General features: G+C 40.1%; 1 protein-coding gene across 2 annotated transcripts; it reads right to left on the bottom strand.

Moving 5' to 3' along the window:
* Window positions 1–2907: 2907 nt before the first annotated feature.
* LOC147311465 (nectin-4-like) lies at window positions 2908–9348 on the bottom strand. 2 transcript variants are annotated; one of them, XM_086266347.1, is made up of 6 exons: window positions 9207–9348; window positions 7184–7525; window positions 6766–7068; window positions 4437–4530; window positions 3600–3754; window positions 2908–3020 (listed from the first exon to the last, which is right to left on the bottom strand). In XM_086266347.1, the coding sequence occupies exons 1-6, from the start codon at window positions 9346–9348 to the stop codon at window positions 2908–2910; spliced, it is 1149 nt and encodes a 382-aa protein (XP_086122473.1). The 2 variants fall into 2 exon arrangements, with proteins under 2 accessions (XP_086122473.1, XP_086122472.1); XM_086266346.1 differs by lacking the exon at window positions 2908–3020 and having other exon boundaries at window positions 3466–3754.
* Between the last annotated feature and the right edge of the window lie 11147 nt (window positions 9349–20495).

Raw genomic sequence — 20495 nt, 5'->3', positions numbered from 1 at the left:
ATGGCAGCCTCGCTTCTGTCAGTCTGCCCCAGGGCAGCTGTGGCTACAACTGTAGCTGCCTCCACCAGTGTGTGAGAGTGAATGAATAGTAGCATTGTAAAGTGCTTTGGGTGCCTTGAAAAGCGCTATATAAATGCAATCCATTATTATTGGTGGACAGGACATTTTTCAATCTTTTTCAGTGGGTAAGCAATGTCAATGCAACCTAATGCCTCCCCAGCAGAATTGTCAGGTGAAGTGGAGGTAAACATTATTGTACTTGCTTCTTGCTGATAAGAAAGCCAAATTAAAGCTCCTGAATCCCTCTTTGTGTGAGTTATGAAGAGAAAGGTGAAATGTAGGTAAAGCAGCGCTAACCCACAGAAACACATTCTTCCTAATGAGATAAACCACATCTCTGTTACCTGCCACTACCTGACAGAGCAGGTATACGTCTGCAATACTTCGTTGTGCTGTCTGGATAGTTTCAGAAGAATATGCAAAGACTTTTAGCGTATCTGCAGATTTTAGAAAGAACGGTTGAGTTTTAATTCCTCAAAAATCAAGAAAGAAAAGAAAGAAAAAGATTTACTTTTGAACTGCTCAGTTCTTTAGAGAAAACCAAACAAGGTGCAATTCAAGTGCAAAACTCGTAATTTTAATTGAAGGCTTTGAACAAAACTACTGTATTGCATGAAGCTGAACTGTAGCTGGAGAAACATAAACATAATCATAAAACAGACTGTTTGGTTTGAATACTTTATTGTATCCTTTGTAGGCAATGGGTGAAGTCTTAGAGATCATTGGAGAATGGGTTTTCTCTTCTTGATCCTTTCCAAGCCCTTTAATCTCAGGCTTTTCACTTTCTTATTCTTGGCTCTTACATCCTGTGTTCAGGATGTAAGATCCAGCCAAGTTGGAGTGACATCAGGGGACTGAGTCCATCACTGCAGAATACTACGCCTCCTTCAAAACCTCCTGGGCTTCTTTTTCAGTGTGTTTTGGATCATTGTCCATCTGTACTGTGAGGCACAGAATCAACTTTAATGTATTTGGCTGAAACCAAAGTATACAGGGAGTGCAGAATTATTAGGCAAGTTGTATTTTTGAGGAATAATTTTATTATTGAACAACAACCATGTTCTCAATGAACCCAAAAACCTCATTAATATCAAAGCTGAATGTTTTTGGAAGTAGTTTTTAGTTTGTTTTTAGTTTTAGCTATTTTAGGGGGATATCTGTGTGTGCAGGTGACTATTACTGTGCATAATTATTAGGCAACTTAACAAAAAACAAATATATACCCATTTCAATTATTGATTTTTACCAGTGAAACCAATATAACATCTCCACATTCACAAATATACATTTCTGACATTCAAAAACAAATCAGCGACCAATATAGCCACCTTTCTTTGCAAGGACACTCAAAAGCCTGCCATCCATGGATTCTGTCAGTGTTTTGATCTGTTCACCATCAACATTGCGTGCAGCAGCAACCACAGCCTCCCAGACACTGTTCAGAGAGGTGTACTGTTTTCCCTCCTTGTAAATCTCACATTTGATGATGGACCACAGGTTCTCAATGGGGATCAGATCAGGTGAACAAGGGGGCCATGTCATTAGTTTTTCTTCTTTTATACCCTTTCTTGCCAGCCACACTGTGAAGTACTTGGACGCGTGTGATGGAGCATTGTCCTGCATGAAAATCATGTTTTTCTTGAAGGATGCAGACTTCTTCCTGTACCACTGCTTGAAGAAGGTGTCTTCCAGAAACTGGCAGTAGGACTGGGAGTTGAGCTTGACTCCATCCTCAACCCGAAAAGGCCCCACAAGCTCATCTTTGATGATACCAGCCCAAACCAGTACTCCACCTCCACCTTGCTGGCGTCTGAGTCGGACTGGAGCTCTCTGCCCTTTACCAATCCAGCCACGGGCCCATCCATCTGGCCCATCAAGACTCACTCTCATTTCATCAGTCCATAAAACCTTAGAAAGATCAGTCTTGAGATATTTCTTGGCCCAGTCTTGACGTTTCAGCTTGTGTGTCTTGTTCAGTGGTGGTCGTCTTTCAGCCTTTCTTACCTTGGCCATGTCTCTGAGTATTGCACACCTTGTGCTTTTGGGCACTCCAGTGATGTTGCAGCTCTGAAATATGGCCAAACTGGTGGCAAGTGGCATCTTGGCAGCTGCACGCTTGACTTTTCTCAGTTCATGGGCAGTTATTTTGCGCCTTGGTTTTTCCACACGCTTCTTGCGACCCTGTTGACTATTTTGAATGAAACGCTTGATTGTTCGATGATCACGCTTCAGAAGCTTTGCAATTTTGAGACTGCTGCATCCCTCTGCAAGATATCTCACTATTTGTGACTTTTCTGAGCCTGTCAAGTCCTTCTTTTGACCCATTTTGCCAAAGGAAAGGAAGTTGCCTAATAATTATGCACACCTGATATAGGGTGTTGATGTCATTAGACCACACCCCTTCTCATTACAGAGATGCACATCACCTAATATGCTTAATTGGTAGTAGGCTTTCGAGCCTATACAGCTTGGAGTAAGACAACATGCATGAAGAGGATGATGTGGACAAAATACTCATTTGCCTAATAATTCTGCTCTCCCTGTACAACACATATTTTCAAATCACAAATAAAACATCAGAGACCCAGTACATGAGAATGAATTCATTGTTTTAAGAGGATGTTGTAAGTTTTAGATTACGAGCTGTTCAAAAGGCTTCCATAGTTTCCCTGACATCATTCCGGTTCAGGTCCAATCACATTTATGCCAGTCAAAATATAACCGCACAATGTCTGCAATTGAGGCTTGGCCTATTTTTATTCACTAAAACTTCAAAAGCTATTTGTACATTGTGTACATATCCTTTAATATTAGGAGTAGAGTGCTACGTATTCAGTGCACAAAGAGTTATTGTTCTAAGCACTTTTGAAAACACCCGGATTTATAAAAGAACCATGTAGCTCCAATGGCATTCAAGGAAAGCAAAAGACCAAATGAGGCCCAAGCAGCAGAGCATGCTCCTGCAGAGACACAAGAAGGAAGAATATATTGAGAAGGAGATGATTAATCGTTTTCTCTGTTTATTGGAATTTAGTTTTATATTTCACATTTAAATGAGTTGGACAGTATTCAAACACCACCTGACACCTGTATCCAACACATTGAAAAATGTTTTCCAACAGACAAGATCTGACATAGAAAAGAATGTGAGACAAATTTGGTATGAAAAGAACTTCAAGCTAAGACATGCTGTTAGCTTAAAGAACTGGTCGTATTACACTGGGTGGAGCATCACTCATTGATTGATTAACTTATCTCTAGGGTAATCGAACTACTTCTTTAACGTAACTATTCTCCAAGGAATTCTAACTTCTAGGGCATGATGAAAATGCTTAAATATGGAGAGAAATTTATATGGAATAATTTTACTCATAGTCTAGATATTCAAGTCTCTGTTTATATCTTTCAATAGGAGAAAACAAGAAAACCAAACAGAGTAACATCTAAATGACACAACATCCACAAAAGCTCAGATCTAAAAAAGAGAAACAAAAGATAAATTTGAACAAACTGCACAGCTAAATCCAAACTGATCTCACCTGATGCCACATGCACATAGAGCTGACCATGTTTTATTCCATATGAGTTAGCTGCTTCACACTCATAGAGGCCATTTAGATAAGCGGTCAGACTCAGCAGTTGTAGCTTTGCACCCTCTTCTTTGACAGCAGACTCCAGGAAAGACTGCCCAGATCTGATAAAAAACATGAATGAGGCTCAACATTAAATATACATAAAGTGAGTGAGTTGTGATTTGTGCCAAAAGTTAAATGAAAAGTTAAACTAATTTCAGTCTTTGTGATAGTATTTTTCTTTATTCACATAAAGACGATGGATACACAAAACATCATGTTAATGGAGACAATACTTGGACTACAGCTTGAGCTGTGGGGGAATAAAGGCAGTTGACAAAGTCTTTGTCTTTAGTGAAAAGCAGATAAAGAGCCATTCAGAAAACCCTATGAAGAGTAGGTTTTCACGGTGGGGTTATCAAGGCCCAACCCAGAAACGAGGCAAATGGTGAGCGGGTATCCCTGGGGCAAGGCTTTAACCCACGAAGCCCTAATAAGAATATCCTGAAGAAATAACATGTGCAGGAGATGCCCTAGGTGTTGGGTACAGTGTTTATCAGGGGCAGCCGAGGGAGAGATTTTAGATATCGTGGGTGTGTCTTGGTAGAGGAGATCTGTGGTGGTGCAAAGACAGGGTTTCTGGATAGTTTTAATCTCCCAAATATAGCAAAAATCTGTTGATACATATCAGAAAACTTTTCTTCGCACCCAACTCTGCTATGGTACCTTAAATCTGATAGGACCACTAGCACACTCTACTTAAAAAACATGCCTTAGGCAGTAAAAGAAATATTTATACTTTACCTGCTCCAGGTAAAGTTTGCATTTGGGTTGGCTTCTGTCACACACTCAAATGAGTCCTCTGAAATCACTGAAATGTTCACTTCTGTAGGAGACACTGCAAAAAATAGAGCAAGAAATGTGTTAATCTTGAACTGAGGAAATATTTATGCTATCAAAATAACATCTCACATATGTTTTAGTAAATCTTGGTTAGTTTAGATTTTGTTTTAAAGCCATTTTAGAAAACAGTTCTTTTCCTGCTTCATGGTTTTCATTGGCTCACTTACATACACTTCAATCAATCAATCTTTATTTATAAAGCACTTTTCAAAAAAAAAAAAGTAGCACAAAGTGCTTTACATGGTTAAAAGCAGCCCACCCCACCCCACCCTCCAACTTACTCCACACACTCTCATTAACATAAACAATGTGAATACACACATATTCCCCCCCCCCCCCCCCCCCCACACACACACACACTTAAAGCGTAAAATTGGGCTGGGTACGCATGTGCCAAATGAGGAAACACTATAACAGGGAGCCGTCTGCACCGGGAGCCGGTCACAGACCGCAACCTCCAGGCCGGGCACACAGCAGGAGAGAGGCAAAGAAGCCCCCCAGCCAGGCTGAGAGGACCCCCAGAGACCCAGCAGCCACGGTCGATCACAGCCCCGGTGCAGAGAGCCCCCTCCGAGGAAACACTGGAGATATGACGCAATAGGCTATATACAGGGTAAAACGATAAAATAAATAAGAACGGGATACAATATAAATATAAATATAAATAAAGTAAGAAGATTAAAAAATGAATAAGAATAAAATCAATAAATATTAGGTAAAGCCTAAATTAATAATAGAATAACAGGATAGAATAAAAAAGCATAAAATAAATAAACGTTAAGTAAAAGCTGAATTAAAAAGGTGGGTCTTGAGCCTGTTCTTAAAAACGTGTACGTTCTCTGCGGCCCTGAGCTCCTCCACAGGCTGTTCCACAGACGAGGACCATACCACTGAAAAGCTGCCTCTCCGTGAGTATGTGTCCTGACTTTAGGGACAATTAAAAGGCCAGTACCAGAGGACCTCAGGGTCCGTGAGGGTTCATATGGTAAAAGCAGATCTGAGAGATAAGAAGGCCCAAGACCATTAAGACATTTAAAAACCAATAAAAGAACTTTAAAATCGATCCTGAAACACACGGGGAGCCAGTGCAGCGATTCTAAAACCGGTGTAATGTGGGCCCGCCCTCTGGTCTTCGTCAGCACACGAGCTGCTGAGTTTTGTAAAAGTTGTAAAGTTGAAATATTCTTTTTAGGAAGACCAGAGAGCAGGGCATTACAGTAATCAATGCGACTGGTAATAAAAGCATGCATCAGCATCTCCGTGTTGGCCCGAGAGAGAATAGCGCGGACTCTGGCTATATTTTTTAGATGATAAAATCCAATTTTGGTTACATGTTTAATATGTGGGATAAAACCAAGCTCAGAGTCAAAAATAACACCCAGGTTTTTCACTTGTAGCAAAGGACATAGTGAAAATGCCTCTAATTTAGACAAGAGTTTCTCTCTCTGAGCCTCTCTCGGGACCGATGATTAAAACTTCAGTTTTGTCCTGGTTAAGCTGTAAAAAGTTTTCTGCCATCCAAGATCTTATATCTAGAATACAGTTAAAAAGGGCACTTATAGCTTTAAACTCTAAATTTGAGGTATATTGTTCTAAACAAGCATACCGTTGTGTTACTTATTTTATACTGTTGTTTAGGAGTCAAAAATAAACTCTCATAATAAGGCTTATTGCAGTGGAAACTGTTAACGGGGTTTTATTATTATTTTTTCTATGCATACAGACAACAAACAACTAAAATTACTGATCAAACAATAATATTTTTTCTATTTTAATATTCTTTAGTTACTATTTTATGTGGCCGAGGTAAAATGTTACAGTCCCACTCAACATAGAGAAGTAAGGAGAAACGTGTCTCAATTTAATACTTAATGCTACTTGTTATAAAAAAGTGTGTGTCTGTTTTTGTTAAAAACACTGATGTAGGGTTTGTAAAAAGAACTGAAAGGATAGACATTACATTATTCATAAACAAATGTATTTTATCATTAGATAATGAAACTATTTTTGTCTCATGGCTGGATGACCGGTACAGAGTAATTTCATACTGTGAAAAGAGGTTTTTGCTCATTTCAGTTCAGTAGCATTACCTTATGGTTGAATGTAAACGTGTGTGTGTCTGGCTGTGCACCTTGTTGAATAGCAAATTAAACAATTAAAATTATTAAATGGACAGCGACACAAAAGAGGGAAAATAATAAACTCTATTACCGTAATAGATGATACTCACAGTAGACCTGTATGGGGAAGGGCAGGGTTTCTTCTTTAGTCAGGGAGTCACCGCTAATGACACACTGGACCTTGTGACCATTAATCTCTCTCGTAGGAACACCAAACAGAGAGCTGACTGTGGTAGTCGTGCTGTTGTCACACTGGGTGGAGTTTGTTGTCGTCCTCACTTTGTCTCCCAAAGCACCAGTTAGCCACCTCATCACTGCAGGAGGCTTCGATCCAGCAGCCGTGCAGGTAGCAAATAAAACCTCTTCTGTGCCCAAAGTGGGAAGATTGTCCTTGATGCTTGTGAAAGGAGGCACTAGGAGAGTTACAGCACTTAAATAAATCAACATGCAAGCAGGATGGTGAAAGTAACTCCTTCTCTATGTCACACACAAACACAAAGAGTATTTTAAATAAATGTTTTTTCATACCGAGCAAGTTCAGAGGAATCTCAGTCTTCTGATTTCCACTTGGAAACAGGGTGAAGATGCACGTGTAGCTGCCTTCATCCTTCAGGGCAACATTGGATAACTGGAGAGTTCCATTTTTGTTGTTAAAATTCCCGATATATTTAAATCTATCATCACGTCCATTGACAAACTGGAGTCTATTTCTGGGTTGGATAGTAATAAAATTGTCATTATGAGGTTTTTCTCTCATCTTCCTCTGCCAGGTAATCTGTGTCAGGTCATCATTGGTATCAGTGACATGACACGGTAAGATGGCCGTACCTCCTTGAACCACTGTCACACTTCCACCAATCACCTGCAGAGCTATAAAGAGAATGAAACACTATAAAACTGAACTGGACAAAGCAGAAACAGAGGATCCAAAAAGATTTACAGGTTTAAACACTAAAGTACAAGTTTACTTATGTCTGGCCTCCTCAAAAACTCTTGAGGGAGAGGCTGGAATTTCATTAGAAACTTGATGTATCGAATCTGTATGATACAGTGCATCTTAGATGAACCTAAATGAGAATGCCATAGATCTTACACGCCAAATTGATTACCTTATTTCACAGGTTTGGCACATCCTTCGTAAAACAAAAATAAAAAATAAAGTCCACTTTGGACTTTCAGTCTTTGTTATAGAATTTGTGGGGATAAGTAAACTGATTATAGGCAGTTGAAAGTCATGGCTGTATTGCTAAAACAGGACGAGCTGGATTATATTCTATGCTCCAGCTACTGACTTAGCAAACACACCTTTATCATGACTTGAATTTTCACAGCAGATTGAAAATGAAGTGTCTAAAATTACTGTAACAGTTTGCAGAGAAGGCAACACCCATGTTTTGATTTAATGGTCTCATTCCTTGCCTATGCATCATGATTCTAAATGCTGGGGTGTGCAGTTTTGTTTACACTTGCTAACAGACAAAGTCATGACTAAGTATAGGATATGTAAAGATGTTTTTGCTCGTTTCAAACATACTGTGTCTGAGAGTGAAACAATGTGAAATTTGATCATGATCTTTAGCATTTCTTTAGCACTATCCAAATTTAGCTGTGGCTTAAACTGGTATCTATAACCATATTTAGAAACTCAACACTAATTTGGGAACTTATTACACAAAGGCAAAATCACAAATTTCACAAATGGACTATAGAAATCCCTAGCACAGCAGGTTCACAGCACAAGTTACCATGGGGAATGACCCCAGCAAGAACTCAATCACCTTTAAAGTAGAGAAAATCAAGCATCAACCCCAGAGGTACCAGTATAAGCTTTAAAAAAATGCTATTATTTTAAAGATATTAATAAACGTTTTTAGCGGTGCTCCGAGGTTAACCAGCCCCTTTTTATACTGTGAAAAGATTGTGAATCATAAACCAGCCGTGGATATTTTTGCCATGATCACACTCTGAAAAGTAAAAAGCTAGGTTAACACATAATAGATCAAACAAACTGTGAATTCTGTCAGAAATAAACACTTTATTTGTTGGGAACAAAATACAAAAACGAAGTAGCCATTTTTTACAATTATTATGGATGTTTTAAGGCTGTAAAACCCCTCACTACACACTTTAAACACTTTTCTCAGACAGGCATGATCATTTTCACACTTTTCTCTCTTGTTTAAACAGTTCAAACCTGCTTAGAAAATATAAGTCTAGCATTATAGAATGAAACCAAAGGCTCGCGCTGTGCCTTTGATGGTGAAAAACGTTTCCTCGACATTGTTGTGTTTGTTGGGGAGAAAACTAATAAAGATTCAATACAGCACTTCAGAGTCACACTGCTAGCGATCGAAGATTTAAGTAAACTTGACAGGCCGAAGGCATTCTGTTCTCTACAGGAGATGCGGCACGAGATTGATTGACAATGGTCGACAGCCAATCAGGAATCTCACATCACAGGTTGATTTGAGTTACTTTTAATGTATCTATACCTTTACATGACTATCAAAAAATGAGTGACATAGGCAGCAAACAAACAGCTTCTATATACTGTCAGCATCTCTGCTCAGCAGGAGTGCAGCCAGGAGCACCAGACGACAGGGGATCATAGAGAATTTACTTAGTATGAAATTACTGACCAAGAACACACAAAGAAAAGCTCCATCCATCCATCCGATCTTTTTTCTTGCCATTAGCTCATTGCTGGAGGAGGAGTGAGGAGCGATAATTACAATATAACACAAAAAGAACTTTTACGTTTACGTATACACCATTTATGTAGTATACACCATTGCAACTCAGTATCTCCTGCTTTAATAGTAGCAGGCGTCTGGGTGAGACGGAAACTGCCAACATTCCTCTGGAAGAGAAAAAAAAAAACTCAGACAGTATGTCTTTGTTAGTGAACAGGTTTCTGCCTGTTACTGTGGCCAGGCTTTCAAGTAGAGTTCACTAGTAATTTATTACCATTACAAACGAATTTGAAATTGTACTATTTTGTTATTTTGTTTCTGTGAACATTGTTACACTGTAACATGATCACAAGAAACAGCTTAGCCCTTTAAAAAGAAGTTTTTAAAAAGTCAGTTACTTTGGAATGACACCTTTCAAATAACAGAAAAAGAAAAAAAAACCCACAAAGAGCTTGCAAAGCTTCAAATAGCCATATTTATTTTTTAGGTTTTAGGGAAGCTTTACCCCCACCTAGTGAAATAAACCACAAGTGGATTTCACAGGCTTTTACCAAAGATATTGCATCTTTGCACAGTCATTAAAATTTATAGGATAAAAAGTAGATGGTCAAACCTAAATAAATTGAAATAGAAGGTCACTGATAAGAAATGCCTATCAGTGACTGGTTGTTTTTAGATCATCCTAAACAAAAGACAACTGTTTGTGAATCATACATATAGTGCAGAATTATTAGGCAAGTTGTATTTTTGAGGAATAAGTTTATTATTGAGCAACAACCATGTTCTCAATGAACCCAAAAAACTCATTAATACACAGCAAAATCTCCAGTGTTAAATTAACACTGGAGAGTGTCTATATGGGTCCACACCTTTGAGTGTTAAATTAACACTTTTGACAGTGTTATATGTTTAAAAGTAACCTAGTCAGTTGATTTTCTAACACTGGAAAATAACTCAAAATGTTAGAAATATTCCAGTGTTAGAAAATCAGCACTGGTCAGTGTTAGTCTTTGTTAATCTTCAAAACTGACTAGGTTACTTTTAAACATATAACACTGTCAAAAGTGTTAATTTAACACTCAGTGTTGTATTTAACACTCAGAGGTGTGGACCCATATAGACACTCTCTAGTGTTAATTTAACACTGGAGATTTTGCTGTGTATCAAAGCTAAATGTCTTTGGAAGTAGTTTTTAGTTTTAGCTATTTTAGGGGGATATCTGTGTGTGCAGGTGACTATTACTGTGCATAATTATTAGGCAACTTAACAAAAAACAAATATATACCCATTTCAATTATTGATTTTTACCAGTGAAACCAATATAACATCTCCACATTCACAAATATACATTTCTGACATTCAAAAACAAAACAAAAACCAATCAGCGACCAATATAGCCACCTTTCTTTGCAAGGACACTCAAAAGCCTGCCATCCATGGATTCTGTCAGTGTTTTGATCTGTTCACCATCAACATTGCATGCAGCAGCAACCACAGCCTCCCAGACACTGTTCAGAGAGGTGTACTGTTTTCCCTCCTTGTAAATCTCACATTTGATGATGGACCACAGGTTCTCAATGGGGTTCAGATCAGGTGAACAAGGAGGCCATGTCATTAGTTTTGCTTCTTTTATACCCTTTCTTGCCAGCCACGCTGTGGAGTACTTGGACGCGTGTGATGGAGCATTGTCCTGCATGAAAATCATGTTTTTCTTGAAGGATGCAGACTTCTTCCTGTACCACTGCTTGAAGAAGGTGTCTTCCAGAAACTGGCAGTAGGACTGGGAGTTGAGCTTGACTCCATCCTCAACCCGAAAAGGCCCCACAAGCTCATCTTTGATGATACCAGCCCAAACCAGTACTCCACCTCCACCTTGCTGGCATCTGAGTCGGACTGGAGCTCTCTGCCCTTTACCAATCCAGCCACGGGCCCATCCATCTGGCCCATCAAGACTCACTCTCATTTCATCGGTCCATAAAACCTTAGAAAAACCAGTCTTGAGATATTTCTTGGCCCAGTCTTGACGTTTCAGCTTGTGTGTCTTGTTCAGTGGTGGTCGTCTTTCAGCCTTTCTTACCTTGGCCATGTCTCTGAGTATTGCACACCTTGTGCTTTTGGGCACTCCAGTGATGTTGCAGCTCTGAAATATGGCCAAACTGGTGGCATCTTGGCAGCTGCACGCTTGACTTTTCTCAGTTCATGGGCAGTTATTTTGCGCCTTGGTTTTTCCACACGCTTCTTGCGACCCTGTTGACTATTTTGAATGAAACGCTTGATTGTTCGATGATCACGCTTCAGAAGCTTTGCAATTTTGAGACTGCTGCATCCCTCTGCAAGATATCTCACTGTTTGTGACTTTTCTGAGCCTGTCAAGTCCTTCTTTTGACCCATTTTGCCAAAGGAAAGGACGTTGCCTAATAATTATGCACACCTGATATAGGGTGTTGATGTCATTAAACCACACCCCTTCTCATTACAGAGATGCACATCACCTAATATGCTTAATTGGTAGGAGGCTTTCGAGCCTATACAGCTTGGAGTAAGACAACATGCATGAAGAGGATGAAGTGGACAAAATACTCATTTGCCTAATAATTCTGCACTCCCTGTACACACACACACACACACACACACACACACACACACACACACACACATATACATACATGTACATATATGTACACGTACATAAAAGAATAAATAAAGAAGAACAAAGAAGAATTGTTAGTTTGGTTAACTGACCTGTTTCACAGTTTCCTCAACACTGTTTTAACAATAGCTCTTTGTTTCTTTTGTATTTTTTCCCCGTTTTTAATCTTCATTGACAAACTGCTCTGGGAGAATACCAAAAGAGGAGAGGGAGGTGACTGAGAACAGGTTGTCCCTGTTTCTGTGTTTTTTTTTAATGCACCTGAACATGCACAAAATGCTTCTGTGATGGAGTTACACTGTCCCGGGCTGTAGACAGCTGACCTGAGCACATACATGCACCACCACCATTAGTTTCTACACTTGTCACGCTGGGTCACCGCGGCGGCGCGTCTTTTAGGTGACAGATAACAGAAAGGGGTGAGAGCAGGGGCGGCTCTAGATGGGTGGCATGGGGTGGCAAATAAAATTGCCACCCTAAAATAATCCTTTGCCACCTCAAGTGCCACTCTAGTTTTGCATATGACAGTGTTGTTTATTAAAGTAAGATAGCATTACCACTTTGAGCGTAGTTACAGTTAACATTAAATATAAATGCTGAAACTGAATATATTGCATAGTGTTAAAAAACAGCTTGATTTTGCCACCCCATTTGATTTCTTTGCCACCCTAAGAAAATTTCTCTAGAGCCGCCCCTGGGTGAGAGGTATATTCGAGCGGTACAGAGAGTGGCCACTGGCCAACATATTTTTTTTAACTTACCGTTATTAAAGCTGGTTGCGTAGACTCTCTGTGATCGCCGATTATGTGAGTGGTTATGTAAGCCGATGGTATGGTGTTCCAGGGTTCAAATAGTGGGTTTAATTGAAATTCAAATTCAAATTCAAATTTTATTTGTCACGTACACAGTCATACACAGTACGATATGTAGTGAAATGCTTGGACAACTGCTCGTGACCTAAAGAAAACAAAAAAGGAAAGGCTATGAATAAGATAGGAAATAAATATGAAAAATTAAAAAGGGTAAATTTAACTAGGAAGGAATAAAATATAAATTAAGGTTAAAAATGAAATAACTGTACAACACAAATTAGAATGAAGGGTAAATTTAACTGGGAAGAATAAGATAAAATATATAAATTAAAGTTGAAAATAAAATAACTGTACAACAAAATACACAATACACAATATAGAACTATATAAGAATGTATGAAGAAATCTAAATATAAATAAATATATACACAATAACAGCAGCTGTACAAGTATTAACTGGAAATGAAGAATATAGTGACCAGTGTTGTGCAAAAACAATGTCCAGAAAGTCCAGTGTGTGTGTAAGAACCATATGTGTGGGTCAGTACTGTGTGGTGGTGTGATTGAGAGACCGTATCGCCTGCGGGAAGAAGCTCCTCCTCAGTCTCTCTGTGTTGGTCTTCAGGGAGCGGAATCGCTTTCCTGACCTCAACAGAGAGAACAGTCTGTTGTTGGGATGGCTGAGGTCCTTCACGATCTTCCTGGCCTTGGTCCAGCACCGCCTGCTGTAGATTGAGTGCAGGTCAGGGAGCTCAGAGCGGATGGTGCGCTCAGCTGACCGCACAACCCTCTGTAGAGCTCGTCTGTCCTGCATGGTGCTGTTCCCGAACCAGGTTAAGATGTTTCCCGCCAGGATGCTCTCTATGGTGCACGAGTAAAAGTTCCTGAGCACCTTGGAGGGCAGTTGGAAGTCTCTCAAGCGTCTGAGGTGGTAGAGACGCTGTCGGGCCTTTTTCACCACGGTGTTGATGTGACAGGACCATGACAGGTCCTGCGTGATGTGAACTCCGAGGTATTTGAAGCTGTCCACTCTCTCCACTGGGCACTCGTTGATGACGGGGGTCTGGTAGTTCCTCTCCTGCTTAGTGCTGAAGTCCACTATCAGCTCCTTTGTCTTACTGACGTTTAGAAGGAGGTTGTTCCTCTGGCACCAGTTCTCCAGATTCCTAATCTCCTTCACGTAGGCCGTCTCGTTGTTATCAGAGATCAGGCCCACCACGACGGTGTCGTCAGCAAACTTGATGATGGTGGTGGAGCTGGTAGTGGCCACACAGTCATATGTGTACAAAGAGTACAGCAGGGGGCTCAGAACACACCCCTGGGGGGCTCCAGTGCTGAGAGTGGTGGAGGCTGAGACATGTCCGCCCATCCTTACTGCCTGTGGTCTGCCAGTTAGGAAGTTGGAGATCCACTGACACATAGATGAGCTGAGTCCCAGATGCTCCAGCTTGGTGGTGAGTGTGGAGGGAATTATGGTATTAAATGCAGAGCTGTAGTCTATGAAGAGCATTTTAACATAATTCCCCCTTCTAGTGTCCAAGTGAGTGAGTGATGTGTGGAGGAGATGAGAGATGGCATCGTCTGTGGAACGATTTGGACGGTAAGCGAACTGTAGTGGGTCCAGTGTGTCTGGTAGTGAAGAAATGATGAAGTCTCTGACCAGGCGTTCAAAGCACTTCATCACTACTGAGGTGAGGGCTACAGGGCGATAGTCATTGAGAGAAGCAGGGTGGGGTTTCTTCGGGACAGGAACAATGATGGACTCTTTGAAGCATGTGGGGATCACCGACTGAGATAAAGAGATGTTGAATATCTCAGTGAACACAGGAGCTAGCTGGTATGCGCAGTCTCTTAGGATACGACCTGGGATGCCGTCTGGTCCTGCTGCTTTCCTGGTGTTCACTCTTTTGAAGGCTCTCCTTACTTCATGCTCGGAGATGACGAGCACGTTTCCGGTGCTGGCAGTATCTTCCTGTCTGCAGCCGTTAGCGCCGCTAACACTAGCATTGTTGGAGACCTTAGCTGCAGCCTCGAAGCGAGCATAGAAAGTGTTCAGCTCGTCTGCCAAAGTCGACGTGAACTGTTTAGACGTGAACTGTATTATTTTTGTTTGTTTGTTTGTTTGTTTTTTTGTTGAAACACTGTAGGCTGCCTCGTAGTGGCCATTAATGTCTGTATACATGACGGCCAACAATAATAAACATCGATTATTGTTGGTAAGTATCCAACTTAGACACGGAAAGGCCTATGCTACTAAAAAAAAATACACTTAACCACATAGAAATAATCAAGCTATAGATTTAACACTATATTTACAATAAAGATAATAAACTATCACCATTTGGAGGGATAGACAATCATTCTGGAAAATACAATAATTATAATTCTACAACTGTTTACAACTGTTTATAACTTGCATAGTTCATATTTCTGTATAGTTTTCATATGTATATCCCCAAAAGACAAGGGTTGAATTGTAACCTCTTAAGCCCTAACGCCCCCTGATACGGGGCAAAAGGCAGGAGATCAGTGAAACATACATTTTAGAACAGTATATAACTTAGATGCACTCTAGGCCGAGTAGATTTTAATTGTCCCCAGTCGGTTTGAAAGGTCTTTAAAAAAAAAAAAAAAAAATAATAATTCCATCGTGGATTTTTGTACCATGGAGCTAATTAGCACAAAGGGGTTGAGCTTGACAGCAAATTGCCAAAAAAAGCCACCTTGCATTCAGACATTACTTGCAGATACAGAAAAACTGATGCCTGGTGAAGAATATCGTGGAACCCCACAATCATCATAATGACTATCCTCCTTCCCATCCATGATACTGATGAAATAAAGATGTAAACAAGTGTTTTGTTTATTTGTTCTTTTTTTGGGAGTTGGAGTGAAACAGAAAAATGACTGACTGATCATGCAGATCTGATACATTTGTAAGGAACAACACAACTTGAAATACTAAACAACCAAAAATGACATTAACAATGAAACGTTTGTACATATTATCTTATTGCCGCACACCAGTCTAGATGCATTAGGTTTTAAAGAAATTATTTACGTTGTTTTTCAATTTTACCACAAATAAATAAATAAACATGGAAGGTCATTATTGTCTGAGTTTTTAAGGAGCTTGGAAAGAAAAGCGTCTGGACTTCTTTAAGTTGCTTGAAGACGTTTCACTTCTCATCCGAGAAGCTTCTTCAGTTCTAAGGTCAAATGGCGGAGAGTCCCAGATTTAAACCCAGTGGGAGTAACCCCCCAAAGAGAGACAAAAGGACCCCCTGATGATCCTCTACCTCAGCAGTTCCCAAACTTTTTTTGTGAGGCTACCATATGTGAGGAGCAGAATCTTAAATTTAGTTCTGGATTTGATGGGAAGCCAATAAAGAGAAGCCAATATTGGAGAAATATGCTGCCTGTTTGTAGTTCCTGTCAGTACTCTTGCTGCAGCATTTTGGATCAACTGAAGGCTTTTCAGGAAGTTTTTAAGACAATCTAGAAGATTACAATCTAGAAGTAATAAATGCATGAACAAATTTTTTAGCATCAATTTTAGAGATATTGCCCAAGTGGAAAAAATACTGCATGTTTCTTTAAGACATTCTTGCAGTATAACTGGTGTGTTGTGTGTGTTATCTGGTTTCATGGACAGATAAAGCGGGGTATCATCTGCATAGAAGTGATTATGTGTCATATGCCTTCAAATGAAACTGCCTAAGGAAAGCATGTATAATGTAAGCATAATTACCTAAGTGTGTAAAGAGGACTCAACATTTAGGTCAGGGGTCTCAAACTCGAGTCCTCAAAAGCCAGTGTCCTGCAACTTTTCAACGTGTCCCTATTGCAACATATCTGAATATAATTAGTAGGTCATTAGCAAGACTCAATAGAACTAGACTGCATGCTCAGGTGGCAGTTCAGCCATTTGATTCATGTTACAGCAGCTCATGAGTACACGGTGGAATGATTTTTCCAAACACTTACATTCACTTAAATTTATTTGAGTAGGGTTAAGGGTTGCCATATCAGCATGCAGTCAAGTTCTATATTCTTGCTAATAACCTAGTAATTGGGCACTGTGTCGCACCGTCTATCTATCGTCAGTCTATCTTCGCACAAGCCAGGTCCTTTCCCCTCGAGCCTGGCTTCTATATGCTCCTTCTTCCTGGAGTCTGAGCCTCTCTTCCTTTTTGCCTGCTCAGCCAGTTTTTTAACAGATCCATTCAGCAGCTGATAAGCCACCTAAGGGCGCACCCACACCTCAACAGGTGGCTACTAATTACCAATTCGTCCATTGCCCAACCAGTCCACAGTGAATTAAAAAGAATTCCTGCAAAGCACTGAAAACATGCAATACAAATATCAAAATCAAAATGAAAATCATGCAAATAAACACACTAAAATTGACTATAAGACAAATCCAAATTTTCACTGTGTGACATTTGCATGAACCACTTGAAGTACATTAGATAGCATGCTCTAATCCAGCGGTGCCCAAACTTTTTTTCGCTAGGACCCCTCTGTTTCACAAGAAAAATGTTACATTAACATTTTAAGATCTTACTATCTTCAGGTTTTACATGCTTAGATATACACACACAACTCCTGTTCCTCCATTTAGAAAGGCAGAGGCGACATGGTGTAATTATTTTACTTGTAGTTGTTTTTTTTATGTGTAATAATATTCAAAGTTGCTATAAAATGAAAAAAATGCCTCACTGTACAAAATGGTTTCAAAAACATAAACAAGTGTGGGATACTGTTTGTCCGTGACAGGGGGAACAAATTACAGCAGGATCAGCCTGATATTATTTGTATCCCACTGTAACTTTACTGTATAAAGAGCTAACATCTCCAAAATGTCAGGAGTAGTTAGTCATTAAGTGTTTGTGAACTTAAAATCAAGAATGAGGGATACTGTTTGTCCGTGATTTGGAGAGCCCAGTGCGTGCTCCCGACGAAGGGAAAAGCAATTATGCAGGGGAGACCTACCTTGGCACTTGTGCAGGTGAAGCCAAAGGGAGGACATGCTTCATCATATTTTCTAGTCTTTGGGTTGGAAGGAGGTTGGTTTGGAAATGCTTATGCTTCATTTCCTGCTTTGCGTTTGTGTGGGCGCCCCGTCAAAAACCTGTCTAAAGCAGTGTCCAAGCATTCATTCTTTTTTTTTTCTTTTTTTTTTTTAAAATGTATTTATTTATGCAAGTTTCAAAATTTTTACACATTCACAAACAGGGAGACAGAGGAACACAGACAATAAAGACAATAACAACAACAAAAAAACAAAAAACAAAACACAGGAACAAACAAACAAACAAACAAACAAAAAACAGAGCAACAAACCCCACAACAGGGTACACAGCCAGCACTTATTAAAAACAGCAGAGAAGAAAAAAAAAGCAACTGGTATACATGTCAAACAACTCACAATCTAGTGAGTCCAATCCACAAGATCAAATCCAAAGATCGCTAGGAAGAGCTGATAACAATTATGCAATAACAGTTATGGGCAACAGCTCAGAATGAAAGCAGTTAAAACAACGTGGTCAGGACCCAGGGCGTGGACTGTCCTTCTTAATGTGGTCTATAAAGGGCCCCCATATCTTCCTGGGCCCTGTTTCAGGAAGCCGGTTTGGAAAACTCAGAGTGAAAAACGACACTCACGGTTGAGTAACCCCGAACTGTCCAACTCGGAATATTCGGTTTCAGAAAGGCTGATAACAATTAGTTCAGTCAACGCGGAGTTGCTTTAACCCCAAGTGAAGCGCGCGGACGAGGATACATAAAGCCCTGATAAGCGGAGCACAGATTAAGCGAGTCACCATGGAGACGGAGGGAAAGAAGGCGCGGTCAATGTATCTTACAGCGCTTGAGGCCGAAATTCTGATGGCAGCATATGCCGATAACATGCAAATTCCGCGGAAAAAAGTAACACAGCCACAGCTGCAAAAGCATGCATGGCAAAACATAGCCGACAGAGTCAATGCGTGAGTGTTAATTTAAACATTGATCTAGGGATTTCCACCCATTTAACACGTTATTTTATCATATGTTATTTTATTTGTTATTTTATACATTTTATTTTGTGACGTGATGTGAGCGCAGGTGCAACCCAACAGGCCCCAAACGTTCCTGGCAGCAAGTAAAAATGAAATATAAAAATATAGTCCAAACAGGTAAGGTGTAATTGTATTATGAGCCATAGTGCTTGGTCTGTTTGTCCCATGTAAATCAATTGCAGTTAGAGGCTACATTAATTTTCTTTCTGTAAGCACTTATTGAAATTATCTGAGCACATTACAAGTACATATTTGCTTACTCTGTATGCTCAAATGTGGCCCGTTATAGCCAACAGAAAAAAAGCGGAGGCCCGAAAAACAGGTGGGGGTCCTCCACCACCACCACTCACAGAGGCTGAGCAGTTGGCCCTCAGCCAAAACAGTGGGCGCCCTGTGGCCGAAGGCATCTCTGTGGGGACATCCTCTGAGTCAATAACCCCGCAAGACACAAGTGCCTACATAAGGGGTAAATTCAAAATAATACATGATGTGCATACATCCTTTCTTCACAGTCACCTTTGCAGTGCGACACATTCATTTGATAAACTCTTTACCATAATGAATTATTTTGTAGTGAAGTTATTTTCCGACTGATTTTGCCTTCCCTCAGCCTTGGTTGTCTTTGAGAGCATAATGACAATGAAGTGTAAGGTGCTTGGTATGTTTGTTAATTGCCATTTGGTCCCTTGTAAGTTATAAGTGACCTGTATAAACCTCATATTCTATCAGTTGATGGTGATGGTGTACTGCATCTGGTGCAGCCTCCTGTTGAGCCAGACCAACATGCAGTTGTGAGTACTCTTAATACTCCACAGATTATATGAGTTTACAGTAGAACAGCAATGTTGTCTATTTCTTTACTACAGGAAAATAATGAAGAAACATTGACAGCTGTTACAGAGGAGGAAGCAACAGAGACACTTTATGAGGTTTACATCTTTTAATACTTTGTGTACAGGAAATACAGGCGACCAATAAAGCCAGTTGAACAAAAAATCTGTTTATTCTTCTTTCAACATGTTGAGGTGATGGGTCAAAAGAAATGATTGTGACATATGGTGTCTCTGACTGCGCTTCCATCTTGTATGTCCGTGGGAGGGTCAGGATGTTCATGGTTTGGATCACTGCTGATGTTTGGTTCAGAAGGACAGTGTTCTCCTCTAATTGTGGCAATGTTGTGAAGAATCACACATGCCACAATAATGTCACATGCCCTTTCTGGGGTGACCCTGAGTCTTTGCAGGCACTGGAACCGGGCCTTAAGCATTCCGATAGTCATTTCAATTCTGGCTCTTGTCCTGCAATTAGCCAGATTATATCACTGCTGTGGGCCCGGTTCAGGGTCAGGGTAAGGGGTAAGCAAATAGGGTAAACATGGATACCCCCTATCACCAAGCAAGTAGCCAGTGAACTCTCCTAAGACAGAAGGGTACACTTCAGTTCAAATGTCCCTGAAGCAATTGGTCTTTATATATTTTAAAGTATTCTCAACTCACCATGTCCAAATTTTGTGCTCAGTGTACATTCACGGAATATTTGTGAGTCATGGACAGAGCCTGGCCACTTGGCTTCCACATTTGTGATAATGTTGGCAGCATCACATATGATCTTCACAGTGCAGAG

The sequence above is a fragment of the Aulonocara sp. 'chitande type north' Nkhata Bay genome, linkage group LG16 (assembly GCF_057382095.1).
Source record: "Aulonocara sp. 'chitande type north' Nkhata Bay isolate Kocher_YH1m ecotype deep benthic linkage group LG16, A_spYH_male_GT1.1, whole genome shotgun sequence".
Classification (NCBI taxonomy): Eukaryota; Metazoa; Chordata; class Actinopteri; order Cichliformes; family Cichlidae; genus Aulonocara; species Aulonocara sp. 'chitande type north' Nkhata Bay.
The sequence above is the reverse complement of the archived record's forward strand: the minus strand, read 5'-3'. Positions and strand labels throughout refer to the sequence as shown.

What these genes read in the sequence shown, in the direction of transcription:
- LOC147311465 (XM_086266346.1), bottom strand. Translation starts at nt 9,348, where the DNA reads ATGGCAAGAAAAAAGATCGGATGGATGGATGGAGCTTTTCTTTGTGTG. An exon ending in GCTGAGCAGAGATGCTGACA is followed by an intron (nt 7,526 to 9,206) that starts GTATATAGAAGC and finishes TTCTCTTTATAG; the next exon opens with CTCTGCAGGTGATTGGTGGA. An exon ending in CTTCCCCATACAGGTCTACT is followed by an intron (nt 4,531 to 6,765) that starts GTGAGTATCATC and finishes TATTTTTTGCAG; the next exon opens with TGTCTCCTACAGAAGTGAAC.